Source organism: Abramis brama (assembly GCF_963993115.1).
Source record: "Abramis brama genome assembly, chromosome: 16".
NCBI lineage: Eukaryota > Metazoa > Chordata > Actinopteri > Cypriniformes > Leuciscidae > Abramis > Abramis brama.
In genome coordinates, this window is record NC_139978.1 from 12,550,146 (window position 1) to 12,573,494 (window position 23,349).

A 23,349-nucleotide genomic window follows, 5' to 3' on the forward strand; every position below is an offset into this window, starting at 1 on the left:
ACTGGAACACAAAATAACAGTGCATCTCATTTACTGTAATCTGTACAGTGACCTATCCAGTAACCGAATTGGCTGCCTGACTTCAGAAATGTTCCAGGGACTTACCAACCTCACTAAATTGTAAGTCATTACTTCTGAAACAAATATTTATTGGAAGGCTAAAACACACAAAGTGCTCTTTACAGGATAACCAATGTCTGACAGTTTTAGTTTTTAAGATGATATTATGCACTACATCTACTGCAAATAATGCATTTTATAATGTTATGATGTCATATTTAGACAATGAATGAAATGTTTCATTTGTGTTATTTTATTATAGAAACATCTCTGGAAACATCTTTTCCTCTCTGGACCCAAATGTGTTCGTGGAGTTGCACTCTCTAAAGCTGGTGTGAGTTCAAGTGAATGCTTCTGTGGTGCATATGCTCATAAATCATCTATTTTTTTTTAGATTGAGGTATTCCTGAGAGATCACGCATATCCACTGTCAGTGATGTTGATCTTTTTTTTTTTAAGTGCCCCTATTATGCTTTTTCAAATATTACCTTTCATGGTAATATTTCATAGTTTCAGAGTGTAATTGCTGTTTGTGAATGTAAAAGGGCTGGGACGTTTTAGAGACCAAAGGCAACTACAACCGAACTAAGAATCAACACTGAACTGAATTAAAGTGAATATCTCTTGCCTTCTGCAGAGCTGCTGTATAGCTGAATTGAACTCATTTCATAGTTGATAATAACTTTATTATTGAACTGAGCTAAATCAACACTAAATTGACTTCAGCTGAATAATGAATTCCGCTATTATTAACCATTTTTAAGAGCTGCATTACAGCAGAATTTATATAAATAAAATGTGACTTCTGTGGACTATTAACAGTGGTGTTATCATAAAACTGAAACTCTCCTTTACTCAGTTAATTCCTTTTAAGATCTAGGAGATAGAGAAGTGTCTAAGACTGAACAACAAGCTTTATCTAAATCTTCCCTCCAATTGTGTGCTTATTAGAAACTTTCATTCCGAGTTCCTGTCATGTGACTGCGGTCTGCGCTGGGTCCCAGGCTTTCTCCGCAGCAGTTCCGCTCGGCTTGGGGATGAAACACTCTGTGCGTATCCCAGAAGGCTTCAGAACAAACCCTTACGTCTCCTTAGGGAGAGTGACTTCAGCTGTGGTGAGCAAAATGAATATTAATCTTATACAGTATCATATTCAATGATGTAAATACAGTATGCACGTCTGCATAGAATTTACAAATATATTTACTTAATAAATTATAAAATGTATACATATGCTCCATATGTTTTAGTGGATATACAGGGGACCGGGGCTAGTTGTCACAATTTTTAATTTCTTTTTTCTTTTTTTAATTAGAAACTATAGCAACATTATTATTCTTATTAAATAATAATATGATTATTTGCGTAATTTAAAAAAAACAACATATATATATATATATTTTTTTTTATTACGCAATTTTATATATATATATATATATATTTTTTTTTATTATTTATTATTATTATATTTTTTTTTATTATAAAAATTTCCAATTTTTTAAAAGTAATTCAGTCTTTGACCAGCCTTGGTATTTTGTCTAAATTGCAATGTTGCTCAATCCATGTGTCTTAGTCAGCTAAGATCAAGCATATTTGTTTAAAAATGCCCTATTTCTCTGACTTTTGGCCACTGGGGTCTTATTATATTTCTCAGTGACTTTCTGTTAAACCTCATCTGATCTTTTTTGTTAGACATATGCTGCATTTTTCCGAGTCTTGGGCCTCAAACCGGGGCTCCTGTTACTGTTTTAATATCAGCTCATTTCGCCATCTCTTCCTCCGCTGCCCTTAAACATATTTATGTTGGCCAGAAGCACATAGCTGTGACCGACTAGGAAAGATCCCTCTGTGGGTTTGCTGTTGTGAATACATATCCTCATCCCTCGACAAGAGTCTGATTCACCCAGGCTGTTTCACAAGGAAAGCTGATTTCAAATGATTACATGGCAACAAAACACCCAAATAACTTTCTTACACCTCCTGCTATTTGTGAATGAGAACTTGAACTTGCTTCAGGTATTAACAGATGTCCAACAGTGCAGTCTATTAGGATTAAAGATGAAAACGGATGAAAACACAGAAATAATTTCTGATCCATAGAGAACCGAAGGCCTAATCTCCCTACACATAATGTCCACAACAAAAAGGGGCAGAATCAGAATAACAGGAGGCCATGTGAGAATGGCCACTTCACATTTGATTACATGGATATATATTGTCAGATTTTAGCACAAATTTTTCAAATACTGCATAACGCACTACCTTTCAAAAGTTTGGGGTTGGAAAAAGAACTCCCTTATACTCACCATGGCTGCATTTATTTGCTCAGAAATACAGTAAAACAGCAATATTGTGAAATATTATTACAATTTAAAAGATCTTTTCTATTTGAATACAAGGTTATCTCGTGAAACTCTAGATTGCGCAGACTGAGAGGTCCTCAACTAAATCTGCTTGAAATCACATTGTTCTCTAAAGGGCACAGCTGATTGGTTCCTGCTGTATCATTATCCAATGAGCTCGCTGCTCAAATTTAACTACGTGGTCAGTGTCTGCTGATGCAGATTGCAGCGTGCTTTCAGAAACCCTCCACCTTCCCCAGCTCCACCTGTATAGATCTGCTATGGGTAATTCATGTATGCTTTGTACAGCAGTAGTACTTGTCGAACTGTTGTATATACTGCTTTACACCACCCCCTATAGTTATGGAGGGGTAGCAGAGCTGCAGACAGTACTGCTTTGTACAGCCGCAGCATGTCTTACTTGCTCACAGCAGTGTATTGTTTAGCCTATGTATTGGCAGTAGCAAGTCCCGTACTTACTGTATAACAACCTACAAGCAACAACCAACAGCAACAGCAGAGTAGCAGATCCATTCCGCCAAGACCAAACATATTAACATTGTCATATCCATTATCATGCCAAACATTCTGAGAGTTGTAATTTTGAAATGTATTTTATTCCTGTGAAGCTGAATTTTCAGCAGCCATTCCTTTACTCCAGTCTTCAGTCTCACATGATCCTTCAGAAATCATTCTAATGATTTGATGCTCAAGAAACATTTCTTATCATTATTAATGTTGAAAACAGTTCTGCTTCTTAATATGTTTGTTGATCTTTTTTTAGGGTCCTTTGAAGAATTTGAAAGTTTAAAAGAACAGCATTTCTTTGAAATAGAAATCTGTTGTAACGTTATATCACTTTTGATCAATGTAATGCGTCCTTGTTGAATAACAGTACTGATTTTATGATCTCAGTAAATCTTTATTTTATTACTGAATATTATTTTTCTCTGTGAATCTTAATGTTTATCTTTGAATTAATTTTGCTCTTCAGAGGGTCCGTTGGAGCTGCACACGCTGTCTCTGTTACCCTCGCTGCGGCAGGTCGTGTTTAAGGGGGACAGGCTGCCTTTTCATTGCACTGCTTCTCTGGTTGACAAAGTCACTACCCTTCACTGGCGACACAACAGTCAGCCTGTATCCAGTGACCCTACGAATGGGGTTCATTTAGAAGAGAGTGTACAACATGACTGCACATTCATCACCAGGTAAAACATACAGAGATTAACCGGTTTGGTTGGATGTGTTCAGACTTGACATGTTTGTTTCGATTAAAATGAACCCTAGTGTGATTGCTCTTTTAGTGTGGTTCATTTGAATAAGTGTGAACGCTGCCATCTAAACCCTGGTGCGCACCAAACAAGCAGACTGAAGCCTGTTTTATGCTTCTGCGTCGAATCGACGGCGTACCCCCGCAGACCCCTCTGCGTTGCCGCGAACCCATCTCCGACCCCTCCGCCGTAGCTCGACATGCACCTCCAAAAAATTGTAACTACGCGTCGAGGTGACGCAGACCGCAAGGGCTGTGATTGGTCAGATTATACATCATTTCCGGAGTGTAGCTTTCCCTGTCTTCGTGCACTGGTCGTACAGACCAGTACACCTTCGCTGACGTCTTCTTTTTCTTCTGCGATTAAACATTTGCAATAAAATCATTTGTTGTTCAACGTCGATTAGCTCCAGCTGCAACAACACTCTTTCTCTTTCGCTCGCCGTTGTCGGAAATGAAAAAGCGGAACCGGCGCACGGAACCAAAACAAACTAGCAAAGAGATTTGCGAACCACACACCCCCCTAGCGTTCTGGCGGTGAAATGCACCGCGATGCAACGCAACCCGACGCAGAACCATAAAACAGCCACGACGCCGTAGGAGTGACAGCGTAGCTACACCGTGGAGTTGACGCAGAAGCATAATGAGGCCTTGAGACTGCTGAAAAGATGGGTCTCGGTCCGCTTCCAAACAAATTGTGGTTCGAATGAAATATGAACGCAACACGGACCAAAGACATGTAAACAAACCAAAATCGGGACGTGATGTCACAAGACACGACCCTAAAAAGGACAGAATGCTCAAGCATTGCAGTTTTTTCTCATCATAGTCGCGATGTTGCCCGTCACAGTTCGGTACAGGCATCAGAACCGCGTCTCTTCGCAGCAGATCTTCGTTTGTGTGTGTGCCGCTGTTTTGATTCCTTTACACATTTAATAAAAATGTGGTCAAAATACCATTATATGTAGGCTACGCACATACATCAAGTGCATTTAGCCCAGAACGCTGCTTTGTTTTGAATGTTTGGTCGTTGTTTCGAATGTTTTGAAGTTCCATCGTGAAATATAATTAAAGCCGACAAATCAGGTTGTGAAGATATCCCTATGCCTTTAGGTTCGGTATCTTTTGGTTCAGTGTTAAAATGCCAATGTGAACGCTAAGTGGACCAGGACTAAATGTTTTTGTTTTTGTTTGTTTTTTTGGTCTGGACCAAACGAATCAAGTGAACCAAACTACAAGTGTGAACACACCCATATATACGATTTTTTACATACGATTTAAAAAAAAAACACAAATGTTTTTGAAAGAAGTCTCTTATGCTGACCATGGCTGCATTTATATGATCAAAATACAGTAAAAATAGTAATATTGTAAAATATTTTACAATTTAAAATAACTAATTTCCTCTTTAAAATATCATTATTCCTGTGATTGCAAAGCTGAATTTCCAGCATCATTATTTCAGTCTTCAGTGTCACATGATCCTTCAGAAATCATTTGAATATGGTGATTTGATGCTTAAGAAACATTTCCTATTGTTATCAATATTGAAAACATTGTTGTGCTGCCTAATATGTTTGTGCGAAACGGGATGAAAAGATATTAAAATGTAAAGGGAATGAGCAAAAATACAGTAAGGGTGAATGTGCGGGTGAAGAAACGGGATGGACTGAGATATCTAAAAGGAATACATTATAAAGTAAACAGAATATGTCAACAAAAGAAAATTGGAATGAAATGGGAAAAAATAATAATTACAACAATAGTACTGAATGCCATTGAACTGAAGAGGATAGAGGATTACATTAAGTTCATGAGTCAAAAAACAAATCTCATATACAGTAAGTAACAGCAGATCATTATGTTGATCTTTTAGTGAGCTGATCCTGTCAAACGTCCACGTTGAAGCGAGTGGTGAGTGGGAGTGTGTGGTGTCCACGGGCCGTGGGAACACCTCACGCAGTGTGGAGATAGTGGTGCTGGAGAACAGCGCCTCCTTCTGTCCGGAGCAGAGAGTGACCAACAACCGAGGGGAGTTCAGGTGAGGGAGGTGTCCTACAGCTTTACCTGTGGCTTAATAACGCTCAGTGGCAAAATGTCAACTGTCCCCTTTTTGGCTTCAGGTGGCCTAGAACTCTAGCTGGCATCACCTCCTACCAGTACTGTCTGCATCTGCGCTACCCCTCCTTAAATATAGGGGGCGGTGTGGATCAGAAGAAGGCTTCACGAAACTGTGACCGCTCTGGACGCTGGGAGGAGGGAGACTACTCTCAGTGCCTCTATACTAATGACATCACACGGGTCCTACATACCTTCATACTGGTTAGTGCAGAGTCTTGTGTTTTAAAAGAAATATTTATTCAAATGTGGAACAAATTACTAATATGAAAATCCATTAAAACTTCCCCTTGTGAAAAAGTACACTAGCATACTTTTAAAAAGAGTATTTATCACAGGAACAATATAATTTACAGGAATGTCCTTAAAAGCAAACTGTTTTCAAAAATGTTTTAAGAATGCATTATTGTTTAAATTTATATAAAATGCAGTCAGTTCAACTTTAGAGTGCTTTTTGACCGCTTAAGTAGGACGTAACGTAAGTACGTTTTCATAATTAATTTCATTATTATTTCTGTTGTTTTTGAAATATGGTTAAAGTGTACTGCCGAATGTACTGACATTTACTACATTTATGGTAAACTAAAATATACTTTTATGTCATTACTATTGAAACTTGGATGTCATGAATTTAAATGTATTTGTAATTACACATTTGTAATGATGAAATTGCAATTTATTACATTTATAATATATTAGTTTTAAATAATATCCAATGACACACTACAGTTACAATTATAATCAAGGACTGTATGTGCTTTAGTATGTTAGTCAACACTTCAGAATAAGTGTACTTTAAAGCATGACAAAATATTATTAAAACATGATGATTTAAAATGGACTTTAGTGTGGACTTTAGTAATTTGACATTAAGTGTACTTTTTAAATGTAGTTACAGTAAGTGTTAAGAAATGTACTGTAGCAGACTGATAAGTGGTCTTTTATCTCATTTATATTAAATTATCTGCAACTACAGTGTTTTAAAATGTATACTTTTAAGATTTGAAGTACACTACAAGTGCACATTAAATACAATTAAGCAGACTTCTTTTCTTTTTACAAGCACCAGTTATGTCCCAGTCGTACTGTGAAACAAGTTACAGTTTAGCTATTCTAAATTAATTAATTTTATATATAAAATTTTAAATTCTATTGTCAGCAGAACAAGTTGAGTGAAAAGTTGAAATATAGTTTTGAGACTGGCTCAGTATTTGATTTATCTCCCGTTTGCTTTAATGAAAGCAGCACTCAAGCTCATGAACTCCATAAGTTTGTGTAAAACCTAGTGATCATGAGCACTATTTAAGAATTAATGTGTCCCCAGTAATAGACATAACCATACAATGATTATCTGCTGTCAAATAATGAAATACTTTTTTTGTTAATTCTGTCCTTGTCACTCAGATGCCCATCAACTCCTCCAACGCTGTGGCTCTGGCGCACCAGGTGCGATCATACACTCTGGAGGCCGCCGGTTTTACTGACACGGTGGATGTTCTTTATGTGGCTCAGATGATGCACAAATTCACGGACTATGTAACAGAACTGCGTGAGGTTAGTAGAAGATGGTATTCAGCAGTGTATATATTGCACCGTGTGTTTGTGTCCTTACATACACATGCGCTCCTTCGTCCCAGCTGTCTGATGTGCTGGTTGAAATGGGCAGTAACCTGATGCAGGTAGATGACCAGATCCTGGCTCGGGCCCAGAGAGAGGAAAGAGCCTGTAGTTCAGTCGTCCACACACTGGAGACCCTCGCCTGGCCTCAGCTGCACTCGCACGCACAGGACCTTTCCAAAGTATGTCAGCTTCATATTATTACTATTTCAATTAAGATTGTTTTTTTTTTACTTTCTATTCATCAAAGAATCCTGAAAAAAATGCATCATGGTTTCCAAAAAAATTAAGCAATACAACTGTTTTCAACATTGATAATATTAAAGGGACAGTTCACCCAAAAATGAAAATTACCCCATTATTTACTCACCCTCAAGCCCTAGGTGTATATGACATTCTTCAGACGGATACAATCGGAGTTATATAAAACAATGTCCTGGTTCTTCCAAGCTTTATAATGGCAGTGAATGGCCGGTTTCTGTTTTGAAGACCATAAAAGTGCATCCATTCATGATAAAAGTGCTCCACACAGCTCCGGGGGGTTAATAATGGCCTTCTGAGGCAAAGCGATTAGTTTGTGTAAGAAAAATATCCATATTTAAAACTTTATCGACTAAAATAGGTAACTTCCGGCAGACGGCTGTACGCATCGATTTACGGCGAAAGAGTGACCTCTGACCTGGCGCATGATTCATTGATGAACGCGGCAGCGCAGAGGATAGAGCAAAACAAAACACCAGTCACGAATTAGAAGTCTAAAATGAGAATTTTTAAAGAGCAATGTCAGAGGAGCTTGAGTTTGTTGCCCAGTCCTGTTTGTTTGAACCGCGAGATGCGTCAAAACTTACGCTACTTCTACATCCTACGTCATACATCCTCAAGTGGCGTAAGTCGACTTGCGTAGGCAGTCTTCCAGAAGCTAGTTATTTTAGTATTTTATTTTAGGATATTTTTCTTACAAGAACGCATCGCTTCACTTCAGAAGGCCTTTATTAACCCCCCCGGAGCAGTGTGGAGCACTTTTATCATGGATGGATGCACTTTTATGGACTTCAAAACAGAAACCGGCCATTCACTGCCATTATAAAACTTGGAAGAGCCATGACATTTTTTAATATCACTCCGATTGTATTCATCTGAAAGAAGAATGTCATATACACCTAGGTTGAGTAAATCATGAGGTTATTTTCCTTTAAGAAAGGATTCTTGAGCACCAAAGCATATTTCTACTTTCTTAGAATTCTCGTAACATTGTGATGGAGGCTCACATGATTCGCCCTGCTCATTTTACTGGCATGAGCTGCACGGTCTATCAGAGACGAGAGGGGGCAGGAGGGAGCCAGGTGCATGATGGGATTGAATTTTCCCTTGAGCAGCAACTGCGATTTCGCTGCACCACGGGAACACACAACACCTCGCTTAACGCTTTCCATCTCAAGGTTTGTCATGTTCTGAGTTTTGTGTGTAGACCTAGAATATTTATCCAGTATGTCTGTGGAATATACATACTTTATGCACTGTTTGAGCTGACAGACTTATTATACCCTTGTGAAAAAGAAGTGTGCTTAATTGTATTGTAGTGTTCCTCAAATCTGTTCCTTCAGATAATGTATATATGAAATCAAAGGCCACTTAAGTGTACTTAAAGAGAGTACACTTTCATGAGCATGTTACTTAAGACACTTAAAAGATGTTATTTAAAGGACATATTTTAATCATTATGTTTTTTAAATAATCTTTAGTCATGCTTTACAGAAGCACACTTATATTTATGTGTTGACTATCATACTAAACCTATTTAAAGCACTTGATTATACATTTGCCTGTATTATACATGTAACTATATTACATGTAAATTAATATATTTTAAATGTACTAAATTGCAACTTCATCATTACAAATGTGAAATTACAAACATTTAGGGGTAATTATGAAATTACATATCAACCTACATAAGTGGTTAAAAAAAAGCCCTCTTAAGTTCAATTGCATATATAAATAGAAATTCAATTTCATGTAATAGCAAATAACATGCAATGTTAACACATCTAAGTATATTCTTATAAAGTGTATTATATCCAAGTACCCTTTTTAAAAGTTTGCTAAAGTGTGTGTTTTTTTTTGTTTGTTTTTTTACAAGGGGGAGCGTAAGAATTGTTTATTGTCATAATCATTGTTGTATATATTATTGCTACTGCTGCTGCTGTTTTATAAATCTAAAAGTAAGTCACTTAACCATGGTAAAATGACTGAAACGCAATGCCTCAAGTGCCTTTTTGCTTTAATAAACTTCTCTGCCTTGCCCTCACATTGTATTTTTTCTCTCTCTTTCTAGAATGCAGTGGCTCTTGCTTCAGTGTCTCTCCCTGCCTCTCTTTTTCCGCCGAATGCTCCCCCTGACTGTAAGCTGCAGTTTGTGGCATTCCGCAATGGAAGATTCTTCCCATATACCAGCAATTTTACCGGACCTTCTGACCTTGCCCGCAGACGTGGAGTCAACACGCCAGTTATCTATGTTGGCCTTGGTGCGTTGCCTTCACCTCAAACATTCGAATTCGAAACATTCATACAATTTTTACAATGTTCTGAGTATTTGGTTGTATACTGATGTAGTACAGGGATTTTGGGAGAAGACTAACATAATTCATCCTTGGACTTAAAAATATACAATTCAGTTTAGTAAATCCATGCATCTCATTTTCAGAAACAACTTTCCCTTCCTTTCAGATGGATGCAGCATGTGGAATCAGTCCGATCCCATCATTGTGTCTCTACGACACACTTCACCTGGAAATTACCCTGTTGCTGCCCATTGGAGATTGCAGGCGCTGGAGCATCATGGGAGTTGGAGTCTAGATGGCTGTCAGCTGGCCCATAGCGATGCGTCCACCTCTACACTGCGCTGTTCTGTGCTGAGCAATTATGCTGTACTACAGGTAACATTGTGACACCTTTATAAAATACTGATATTCCTAGGCTGTTCCAAATAAAATATATAGCGTATATATGTAGTAGTAGTATAGGGTGCACCAAAGAGTAGGCATTGTAATTTTTCTGCCTCTTAAGATACCTTGTTTTGGGCCAGGATCTCATTTCCTTCATGGAGGATCCCAGAATGCATTTCAGAAAAATTTCCAAAAAAATTATTCCAAGATGTCCAACAAAGCAAAAGAAATGACAATGGACCCTTTTCACAGAATGTGATGAATGTGATGACGCGTTTCCACAGTTCATTTTTAGAAATTTTATATAAATTTATACCGCTTTGCGTTATCCTATCTTGGCAGTGAATTACAGAGAAAGAAAAAAAAAGACGAATTGACACTGCCTCCAGGGATAATTCTCTTCTTCCTGCTGTAATCAATCTCTCTCTATATATTTTTTTATTTTGCCATTGGAGCAAATGGGAATACAAGAATTATATTTCCTGTCATCTCCCATTCACCACTATAGAAGTTTACCCAACTATGATGGCTTTTGCTTCTGAGAACTCTGGAAATATGAAAAGGGCCCATTTTACACTTGATATTTTAATATTTCATTCAGTACTGAAAAGTATCAATAAAATTGTTCTATCAATTTAAATACGGATTATATTGCCCAATATTTGTGTTTTCCATGTATTTTTATGTGCATCACTAACTTAATATGCTAACACCAAACTCAACTGTAATCAGTCTTCCATTAAAAGCACTGAATGAGTGATACATTGGGTTGCTTGCTTTTTATGTAAAGCATTTCAAATCACTCAACTATGAGGTTTGATGACAGTTATGATGTTGCCTAGAAATGTAGAAAGTAGACAGCGAGGCAGCTAGGTTTTTGAAACAGAGACACCAATACAATGAAATGAAATGCCAATTTTATTATTACTCTGTTGTGTAAATAGTAACCAAGTGCAAAGATTGTCAGCTTATTGATTAATAGCCCTGTTGTAGAAAGTCTTATAAAGCTAATTAGCTCCTCTAACTTGCCCACCCTTAGTAGATATAGATATAGTCAATTCTTTACTTTGGAAGGACAGATCTCCCATTACAAACTGATACTTTACACTACATTTCTGGAGCACTATTTTACAGTCCTGTTCCGTATGTACATTCTATGTACTTATTAGAAGTAACTGCAATAACCGGGTAATAACTACTAACCCTGGCCTGAACCCACCCCCAAACCTACTGTAACCTTAACCCCTGTAGTTACCTTACATAATATGAGTACTTTCTTAGGTAAGTACACTGCAAGTACCCATAAGTACACGTACTGTAAACATGTGCAACCTACATTTATTCATCCTGCGTCAAAGGATTTTAATGTTCAGCTAGGTCCTATTGGGTGTTATTGAGAAAACTGTATGAATAACATTTGATAGATCGGTTTGCTTGGCACTGAAGAACCCATGATTCACAGGACTGACATCAGAGCAATTTCTCTGAAACTTTTTTATGATGATTTTAAGGTGTTCTTGTTTTAGTGTAATTATACATTTAAGTATGAGTTATATTAATTAGTTATATTACTTTAGGGTTAGGTTTAGTATTAGGGTTTGGTTTAGAGTTAGTTGCATGTAATTATGGACACTTTATAGTTATTAGTAACTACATCTACATGTATAACAATGTTGACACTGTAAAATAAATTGTTACAGAAAAAATGCTGTATTTAAATGGCTATTACCAATTGTATCCCTATGAATCACTAGATAGATGGATGGATGGACAGACAGATAATGTGGAATTTCTCACACTTTTTTGAGTCTTTGAGGTGTAGATACGCAATAAAGTTAAAGGGTTGAATGGTTCAAAATATTCTCACCATTTCCTCAATATTTATCAATATCAATATTGGTCAATATTTCAGGAGATGCCAGATTTCCCAGGTTCACCTTCAGTTCCAGTGGAAGTGCTCCATCCAGTGATCTACACCTGCACTGCAGTGCTACTCCTGTGTCTCTTCACCATCATCATCACCTATATACTGCATCACAGGTATTTCTCTCACCTTGTTAAAAATGAACACACCCAAAAAGTCTTGCAAACTGTTGCCACAAGGTAGTAAGCACACAATTCTCTATAATGTTGCTATCTTACTTGTTATTACTGGAATAGCCAAACCTGTTAATTAAAAGTGGACATAACAGATGCTTTCTTTGCCATCAGCTCTATCAGAATCACGAGGAAGAGTTGGCACACCCTCCTGAACACTAGTTTCCACATCGCAATGACGTCTGCAGTATTTGCTGGAGGCATCACTCTGACCGGCTACCCAATTATATGCCAGGCAGTAAGTTTCCATTTCTCTTACATAATAACGTTTTATTTTATTAGGTGACTTTTCCTACAGCTTTTTCAAGGTCACTTCACAAACACATAAGAAGTGAACAAGCTTTTGAGCCACAAATGCAACTGACAAACAAGAGATTGAGGTGATATTGTGGAGATTCAGTGCGAGTGATTTCCAGTTTTACAGTGCAAAAATGCACAAAACAGTAAAGAAAAATGATTTTTAAAACAGTAAGCATTATATACAGTAAAAAGGAACATAAACATTCGAAAACAAAATGATTAGCTTTTATGTGGCATTGTACACTCTTAGAAAAAAAGGAGTTTCTATATAGAACTTTCTTGGGTTCTTGACCCTATGTGAGAAGAAATGTCTTAAAAGATTGCATATTGCTTCAATGTTAACAGGCTATTTACATTTTTTTATTATTATTATTAACTAAGTTTATGAGCTTAACGTTAAAAATGAATTAAAACAGAATTAATTAAAGCTAAATCAATAAAATTATCCCATGATGGGAACCCCTAAAATGTTCTATATATGAAGCGCCTGGCAGAACCCTTTAAGGTTCTACATAGAACCTTTTCTTCTAAAGGCCCTGACACACCAAGCCGCCGGGCTGTCATTGAGCGTTGCTCGGCCCAGGTTTTGTGGCGTGTTCCACACCGTCTGCCCTAGTTGGACATCATGGGGTATTTTGGCCGATTGGGCATGTTGAATCGGTGAGAGAGAGAACTGTTGGCTGTTTAGTTTAGCGAATCAGAATAAAAGCTAACGTGATGAAAGCGAACAAAGAAGTCAAGACGACACAGACATCTTACCCTACCATCCCAATGCACGAATATTTTAATAACAGCATGAGTCGCCCAGAATGAAGAAACTGATCAGCATGATTGATATTCAAAATGGTAATGGTATATCTGCAGTCCTAGTTTCAGTTCCCCTTTTTGAATGACAAATATGGACTATTGGTGCCTGCTGATATAGACGGTTATTTCCTTACACCAGGCGCAGAACGCACGTTAGTTGACAGTTGACTGTAGTCGTTTTGGTGTGTTCAAGCACAGCCTTAAGTGTGTCACGGCCTTAGTAATATATCATCTCAAAAATGTATATTTTTTCTATGCGCTAACATCTTGTTACTTTACTTGTGTTACTCATGTATGTGTATGTTTGTGTCAGGTGGGGATTGTTCTTCACTACTCTTCTCTGTCCACTTTGTTATGGATCGGTGTTAGCGCCAGGGTAATATATAAAGAAGCTTTATTGAGGACTCCACAACAAGTAGAAGGCGAGACTGCTGTACAACCAACCCAGCGGCCCATGCTCAGGTCAGTGAAGTCATCATGGAGGGTTGGGAGCATTCGATGAATAATAACCGGCTTGTTTTCCATAAATTATCTTTTACAAGCACACTCAAACTCACAAAACAGATATCTGTTTTTTTTTCTCTCTCTCTATAATCTGGCCTCAGTGCCCATAAAACCCATGTTGAACAAAAATTCTATGTAAACCAATCAATAGGCCCACATGGACTGTAATTGTTTTACATGAGGGGAATTTTAGCATTTAAAGGTGCAAATTAGACTTTTTATTGCTATTCAAATCGGAAATGTCAGTGTTTTTGTCCAACCACCCATAAAATCATTCTAGGCTGAATTAGCTCCTTTTAACAAACACAACTGGTGTCAGAATCAACTTTCTTAAAGGGATAGTTCACCCAAAAATGAAAATTACCCCATGATTTACTCACCCTGAGCCATCCTAGGTGTATGACATTCTTCTTTCAGACGAATACAATCAGAGTTATATAAAAAATGTCCTGGCTCTTCCAAGCTTTATAATGGGAGTGAATGGCTGTGTGTCTTTGGAAGTCCATCAAAGCGCATCTATTCATGATTAAAGTGCTCCACGCGTCTCCGGGGGTTAATAAAGGCCTTCTGAAGTGAAGCGATGCGTTCGTGTAAGAATTTACCATGGGCTAATTTTCATTTTTGGGGTGAACTATCCCTTTAATCATGAAAATATTACTGTTCAAAAGGCTCGGTTAAGATTTTATAATGTCTTTGGAACAGGTACTCAACATGGCTGCATTGTTTTGATCAAAAACAGTAATATTGTGAAATATATTTACAATTTAAAATAACTATTGAATACATTTTAAAGTTTCATTTATAACTGTGATGCCAACGCTGAATTTTCAAAGTCACATGATCCTTTAGAAATCATCCTAATATGATGATTTAGTGTTCAAGAAACATTTCTTATTATTATCAATGTGAAAAACAGTTTGTCTAGAAACCGTGATACATTTTAATTTTCAGGATTTGTATGAAAGAAAGTTAAAAAGAAAAGCATTAATTTGAAATATTAATCTTTAAAAATGACAAATTTAACATTAGAAATGCCATTATGGTCATGGTAGTGTATGTTTATTAATGTTTTTCCATTACATATCACATTATATTACTAAAGCTAAAAATGGTCAAATGAAACATTCCCTTTCTTTGTGTTTTCAGTTAATCCTCGATTAGCAAGGTAACAGCTTAGAATACTAGTTTGGCATAGTTCTAAGTGGTTAAAAAAGCTATTTTCATTAGATATATATCCTAATAACACACTACGGGCCAGATTTACAAAACAGGGTGAATTAGGGTGCAAGAGCAATCCCATAAAAAAAGCACAGATGGGAGTGGAAAGTTTTGCGGCTGATCTACTGAAGACGCACAAATTAAAGAACACAGAACACATTTAGCGTCTGGTTTAAGGCACTATTGGGTGGTAAATAATGGTGCAGATACCAGTAAATGGACTAGTGCAAACCTTACTAAATCACCTTGCATGATTCATTTAAATACTCTCCTCCCATGAATTTTGTGTCTGAAAGGGAAACTCCTTCCAATGCATATGCAATTAGGAAATCATGACAGTAGTTTTTTAACGCTAAAAGAGGGTTTGCGCTGGAGCAAGCTGTTAGTAAATCTGGCCATACGTTTTGATCAGGTATTGAGGAAAGTGGGTAGGATTCAGCGGAGACACACAACAGAATCCCTTGTACCTGCTGTCTTAATGCTTGAGTTTTATAATAGACAAGCCCTGCAAATATCTCTTTTACATTCAGCGTTCATCCTAAGAAACAATTACTGTTCGAAAGCTTCTTGAATAACTGCTGTTGTACCAGTATGAACATAACATAAGATGATAACATTTAAAGTTCCTTCCTGTCATCATCATCAAGGAAATGTATGGGTTCCATCGGAGCTCTTATAGAGTAATTGTCATATCTCAAACTGGTCATAAAACAATGGCAGTTTTATGTGCAAACGTCATAATGAATGAGCACTTCCTGAGAAGAAACTTGATAAGCATGTACAGGAGGAAAATGGGCATTTGAGAGCAACTGAATGGACCACCATGATGTAAAAAAACCTGCCTAATCAAAGACCATCATTGTCCAGATAAAAGCTGATTCCCATCTGCTGTTCTGGAGAGTCAGACAGAGGAAAGAGAGCACAAATGGGGGGAATGGGAAAAGATTAAAGTGGACAGAGCTGTAAATCAAATGAGCGGAAGGACTAGTTAAGGCTAACGTTCACATGTCCTCAAAGACATGCATGCAAATATATTAATTCTCTCTAGTCTGTGTTCTCTGTTTTTACCCCAGACCTCCATGCTCTCCACATCCCCTAGGGAGGTCTGGCCAGATCCCACGCCTGCCTCCTGGGACAAATCTTGTTATTTTTCCTCTCCCTCCTTCACTGTCTGGAGTCCAGACTCAGCTCTTCATTGAAAGACAGTGTCACAGAACTAACCTAATGTATAGACCACACAAATGTCTTTTACGGCAAGCAAAGGGAACATCTGTAGCAAATATAACAGACAGCAGTGTTACTGTATGTCCATTATGTAAATTTTTTTGCAACTTTTTGTATCTGATTATTAAAGGGATAGTTCACCCAAAAATTAAAATTCTGTCATCATTTACTCACCCTCAAGTTCTTCCAAACCTGTATGTAGTTACACGTTACTACATGTACTTACTATAGTAATAACAGTAAATGATGCATAATTACAAGTAACTAACCCTAAACCAAACCCTAACCATAACTCCATAGTAAGTACACGTAGTTAATTAATATTATTCAGTACTTATTTGAGTAAATACAATTAAACTACGTCACCTTAAAATAAAGTGTAACCGAATTTCTTTCTTCTGCTGAACACAAAAGAAGATATTTTGAAGAATGTGGGTAACCAGACTGTCGATGGGTCCCTTTGGCTTCCATAGTATGGAAAATATATATATACAAGGACCATCAATTGGTTACAGACATTCTTTAAAATATATTCTTTTGTGTTCAGCAGAAGAAATTCATACAGGTTTGGAACAACATGAGGATGAGTAAATGATGACAGAATTGTATTTTTGGGTGACCTATCCCTATAAGTTAAGTTACCCACTGAGCAAGCGACGTCTGTGGACGTACAAAACAGGTTGATATCAAGTCCGCCCGTCCAGGCCATGATCTGAACGTCCATTGACAGCCAGAATTAGTCGATTTATGACATTGAGTAATTATGTCCAATCTGGCCATAATCTAAACGTCTACTGACAGCCAGGACTAGTTCAGAAAAGACGTTCATACTGGCTATAATCTGGACGTCCGTTGACATCCAGAAACAGTCCATAAATGACGTGAATAAAGATGTCCAATCCGGCCATAATCTAAACGTCCACTGACAGCCAGAACTAGTTCAGAAAAGACGTTCATACTGACTATAATCTGGACGTCCGTTGACATCCAGAAACAGTCCATAACTGACGTGAATAAAGATGTCCAATATGGCCATAATCTAAACGTCCACTGACAGCCAGAACTAGTTCAGAAAAGACGTTCATACTGGCTATAATCTGGACGTCCGTTGACATCCAGAAACAGTCCATAAATGACGTGAATAAAGATGTCCAATCCGGCCATAATCTAAACGTCCACTGACAGCCAGAACTAGTTCAGAAAAGACGTTCATACTGACTATAATCTGGACGTCCGTTGACATCCAGAAACAGTCCATAAATGACGTGAATAAAGATGTCCAATATGGCCATAATCTAAACGTCCACTGACAGCCAGAACTAGTTCAGAAAAGACGTTCATACTGACTATAATCTGGACGTCCTTTGACATCCAGAAACAGTCCATAAATGACGTGAATAAAGATGTCCAATATGGCCATAATCTAAACGTCCACTGACAGCCAGAACTAGTTCAGAAAAGACGTTCATACTGACTATAATCTGGACGTCCTTTGACATCCAGAAACAGTCCATAAATGACGTGAATAAAGATGTTCAATCCAGCCATAATCTAAACGTCCACTGACAGCCAGAACTAGTTCAGAAAAGACGTTCATACTGACTATAATCTGGACGTCCGTTGACATCCAGAAACAGTCTATAACTGACGTGAATAAAGATGTCCAATATGGCCATAATCTAAACGTCCACTGACAGCCAGAACTAGTTCAGAAAAGACGTTCATACTGGCTATAATCTGGACGTCCGTTGACATCCAGAAACAGTCCATAACTGACGTGAATAAAGATGTCCAATCCGGCCATAATCTAAACGTCCACTTACAGCCAGAACTAGTTCAGAAAAGACGTTCATACTGACTATAATCTGGACGTCCGTTGACATCCAGAAACAGTCCATAACTGACGTGAATAAAGATGTCCAATATGGCCATAATCTAAACGTCCACTGACAGCCAGAACTAGTTCAGAAAAGACGTTCATACTGGCAATAATCTGGACGTCCGTTGACATCCAGAAACAGTCCATAAATGACGTGAATAAAGATGTCCAATCCAGCCATAATCTAAACGTCCACAGACAGCCAGAACTAGTTCAGAAAAGACGTTCATACTGGCTATAATCTGGACGTCCGTTGACATCCAGAAACAGTCCATAACTGACGTGAATAAAGATGTCCAATCCGGCCATAATCTAAACGTCCACTTACAGCCAGAACTAGTTCAGAAAAGACGTTCATACTGACTATAATCTGGACGTCCGTTGACATACAGAAACAGTCCATAACTGACGTGAATAAAGATGTCCAATATGGCCATAATCTAAACGTCCACTGACAGCCAGAACTAGTTCAGAAAAGACGTTCATACTGGCAATAATCTGGACGTCCGTTGACATCCAGAAACAGTCCATAAATGACGTGAATAAAGATGTCCAATCCAGCCATAATCTAAACGTCCACAGACAGCCAGAACTAGTTCAGAAAAGACGTTCATACTGGCTATAATCTGGACGTCCGTTGACATCCAGAAACAGTCCATAAATTACGTGAATAAAGATGTCCAATCCAGCCATAATCTAAACGTCCACTGACAGCCAGAACTAGTTCAGAAAAGACGTTCATACTGACTATAATCTGGACGTCCGTTGACATCCAGAAACAGTCCATAAATTACGTGAATAAAGATGTCCAATATGGCCATAATCTAAACGTCCACTAACAGCCAGAACTAGTTCAGAAAAGACGTTCATACTGACTATAATCTGGACGTCCGTTGACATCCAGAAACAGTCCATAAATGATGTGAATAAAGATGTCCAATCCAGCCATAATCTAAACGTCCACTGACAGCCAGAACTAGTTCAGAAAAGACGTTCATACTGGCTATAATCTGGACGTCCTTTGACATCCAGAAACAGTCCATAAATGACGTGAATAATGATGTCCAATCCGGCCATAATCTAAACGTCCACTGACAGCCAGAACTATTTCAGAACAAAATGACAAACAATATCTGTAAATTAATTAACTGACTGTTAATTTATGGACTATATCATTAACTGTTAAATTGATCTTGCTGATCAGACACCAACAGGGTTCATGATGCACACATGATGCTTTTAAGTCCTCCTGGGAAGTTTGTATTCATGAGGTTTTACTATTTTACTATTTATGTTTTAAATCAATTTATGAAGCCACTGTAAAATGTATCATTACATGTTATATTGTAATACTATAATACTGTCATATTTTGTGCAGGCATTAGCTTACTTCATCGTAAATAGAAAAGCCTGACAATGTAACTGCTAAAAGTATGCCAAAGTATTGTGGTATTACATGTTTCTCACTGACACATCATAACTCTTCAAGATCGGGCTAAAAGAAAATCCCAAGCTTCCTACTCATATTTTCATCATTGTGGGGGCGTTCATGTATGTTCAATTTGTAAATACGATCTTTATGATACAGGTATGTTTTGAATGCATCAATAGCTCTAGTTTAGGGACAATCCATACAAACAATCTTTACTAAACAGACTGTCACAGTGAGAAGATTTTTGTCCTTTAGCAATGCTAAAGGCCTAACCACTGCAGTTAACACCATGCTGTTAAATAAAAGTCTGTAGGCAAGTATTAAGGTTAGGGTTAACCTTAACCCTTAATTTCTAACCCAGACCCAGTTTCACAGACATGGTTTAGATAAAGCCAGGATTTGTCCTTAGTTCAATTTGGGTATTTAATTATAGCTTTTAAAAATGTGCCTTGAGACAAAACAATGGCACTGCCATAAGATATGTCAGTACAAGTTGCTTTCAGGTAATACTGCTCAAACATGCATTTTAGTCTGGGACTACAGGCTTAAGTCTTGCCTGTGAAAGTGTGAAACCCGGGGTATTATGTTGTAACTTGTATATAATTATGCCAATGTTACCAAAGTGTTGCGTTGGACAGAGGATTAACTCTAAACCAACAGGTTGTGTACCAGTGCCACTCAGGGTGAAAAAGGATGTTGACATTATTAGGCATAAGAGTGTTTCTAAAGGAAAGGTCAAGAATTTGTGAAAGTGTAAAAGGGTCATTATGGGTCACATGAATGTAACTGTCACCACCATGATACCAATTCATTAGATTTTCATATAGATCTACATACAGAATTGTATATGAATATATGCAGTGTTTGCTCTGTTTAATACACTGTTTGCTCTATTAAATTGCGCTTTATAAGAACAGTGGTAAATACATATTATATATGGTCAGTTACTGTAAGTTCTTACAGTATTTTTAATCTTTAATTTTTAATGTTTAATTTTTAATCATGCACTGCAATGAAAAAACAATTTAACCAATTGATTAAAATACAGCCAGCCTACAAATACAACCAAATAAATAGCACATTATATATATATATATATATATTCATATTTTCCTGTAATTGCAATGTTGCCACACTATTGGCTGTCTCTCCTAGCTGTTTTGAGCATGATTGGTTATTCTCTGTTTATTCTGACTGTCATCCAGGAATCTAGCCAATGACAACTAAGCGCGCCTTTACGAGTCAAGTTTGAATAAACGTCAGTTGAGTGAGTCGGTGTTTGCTTTGCTGCTGCGCGGGATCTTCAATATTAGCCTATTCTGTGGGTTTTACATCGTTTAAAACATGGATTATTTTACATCGGACTGCTAAATGTTTATTTTGAGCGTGTTGCTGGGTGTAAATGAAGAACAAACAAGGAAATGGACAAAGAATTTTAACAACGGACATATTGCAATCTACGGAAGGTAAATAACTTTATTTTATACAAATTCTGCTACATCAAGATATAGTGTATTAAATTGAGAATCTAAACGCGATTAGAGCAATATTATTAGTGCATACGGTATTCCCAATGTATTAATGTTATGTGCTGCTAGGATGTGTAACGTAAACTTGTCTAACTTTATGATAAAAAATAAATGCTTTACAACGAGTGAACTGAGAATATTGTATCTTTAGACAGAAAGGAACTGTCACAGTCTTACTATAAGAATCTGCAAACTAGGCTTTTGAATATTGTTGATCGCGGGATGGCTAACCGATCAGTTAAATTAACGAGTCGTAATAATATGTTTTGGAGCTGGTGAGTCAATTTTGCAAGCTTTTGCAAATGTCTCCGTTAGTAAGTAAAACAAATAACTAATATTGATGTGTATGTGTGTGTTTCCTTCATGATCCAGGCATTTTGGGAATAAATATTATCCAGCCACACGATGTTCAGATGCGGTGAGTATTGTCATAAAATACACGTGAAATAAGAACATGTAAACTCTGCTCAAATGCACTGGTTCAAACCCTCCAGACAAGCTTTATCTTCTTGAGTTTACAGGCCTAGCTGACCCAAAAATAAATGTCTTTCAAAATGAAAGTATTTTTTTCAAACCTCTATAACTTACTTTTGTGAAACACAAGAATTTTGGGAATAAAACAACTAGGCCTATATTCATTGTATGACAAAAATAAAAGGCATTTTTCAAGATATCTTAATTATGGTTCTAGGCCTACATAAGAATCTCATAAAATTTCAACACGAGGGTGAGTAAGCTAACTCTATTTTTTTTTTTTTTTTTTTTGGATGAGCTGTTCTTTTAAAGGATTAGTTCACCTCAAAGTTAAAAATTGTGTCATCATTTACTCACCCTCAAGTTGTTTCAAATCTGTATGAATTTCTTTCTTTCTTTCTTCTGCTGAACACAAAGAAAGATATTTTGAAGAATGTCTGTAACTTGGGTCCCATTGACTTCCATAGTATTTTTTTTTTCCTACTATGGAAGTCAATGGGACCCAAGTCTGTCTGTTTACCGACATTCTTCAAAATATCTTTCTTTGTGTTCAGCAGAAGAAAGAAATTCATACAGGTTTAAATCAACTTGAGGGTGAGTAAATGATGACACAATTTTCAACTTTGAGGTGAACTAATCATTTAAGGACATTTGCTAAATTAACCATGTTTTATTTATTATAGTGTAGAAACCATGTTTTTATGGTGGATTTAATACAATAATTTATTAAGTGAGTATAGGAGCAGGCTTCACTGCATATATTAATAAAGTTTTAGAGTGCTGGCCTGGATAATTGTAATACGTAAAATAGGAAAGAGGCCGCACTATGCATAAACTTATATTTGCAAAAATGCGTTTCGGCGCGTGCAAACTGATGAAGGCACACGCCGAAACGTGTTTTTGCAAATAAAAGTTTATGCATAGTGCGGCCTCTTTCCTATTTTACGTATTACAATAATTTATTACCATTTGGTTAGTGTCGCAAAACAGTGTTAATTTTTAGTAAGGGTTCTCCAGATTTATATAACACTTATGGAACATTAAAAAAATGGTCCTATGTTACCCGATCAATAATCCTATTAACACACTTTTTAAAAAAATGTATATTTTTAGATCAAGCATTGGACTTACGGAGCAGAATAGGCACCAACAGAGAAACAAGTCCATCACTAGTAAGTATCCACTGCAGTATCTGGTTACACTTTATTTCGATAGTCCACTTTAGAAATTTTACTAACTATAACTTTTCAACTACATGTCAACTAACTCTCATTAGAGTATTAGTAGGCTGTAGTAGACAGTCAATAGACTGGTAGGTTAAGTTTAGATGTTAGGAAATGGGTTAGGAGAATAAGTTGACTTGTAGTTGCCAAGTAACTTATAGTCAGTAGAATGTCTGTTAGGGGACCAACAAAACAGAGTGTTAGCAAATATTAAGCAGACAGTCTACTAATACTCTAATGACAGATAGTTGACATGTAGTTGCAAAGTTACTTATAGTTAGTAGAATGTCTAAAGTGGACTATCGAAATA

At 37.1% G+C, this 23,349-nt stretch overlaps 1 protein-coding gene across 1 annotated transcript in view; it reads left to right on the forward strand.

Annotated features, from left to right (window-relative positions):
- The window catches only part of adgra2 (adhesion G protein-coupled receptor A2), a 99,110-nt gene that overhangs the window by 63,705 nt on the left and 12,056 nt on the right, over window positions 1–23,349 (forward strand). The window contains exons 4-17 of the mRNA XM_084087257.1: window positions 49–120; window positions 323–394; window positions 1,012–1,175; window positions 3,397–3,610; window positions 5,549–5,713; window positions 5,796–5,994; window positions 7,195–7,344; window positions 7,428–7,589; window positions 8,646–8,846; window positions 9,743–9,932; window positions 10,135–10,343; window positions 12,265–12,392; window positions 12,564–12,687; window positions 13,870–14,018. Of these exons, the coding sequence (XP_083943383.1) occupies window positions 49–120; window positions 323–394; window positions 1,012–1,175; window positions 3,397–3,610; window positions 5,549–5,713; window positions 5,796–5,994; window positions 7,195–7,344; window positions 7,428–7,589; window positions 8,646–8,846; window positions 9,743–9,932; window positions 10,135–10,343; window positions 12,265–12,392; window positions 12,564–12,687; window positions 13,870–14,018 (2,199 nt within the window). The remainder of the gene's footprint in view (window positions 1–48; window positions 121–322; window positions 395–1,011; window positions 1,176–3,396; window positions 3,611–5,548; window positions 5,714–5,795; window positions 5,995–7,194; window positions 7,345–7,427; window positions 7,590–8,645; window positions 8,847–9,742; window positions 9,933–10,134; window positions 10,344–12,264; window positions 12,393–12,563; window positions 12,688–13,869; window positions 14,019–23,349) is intronic.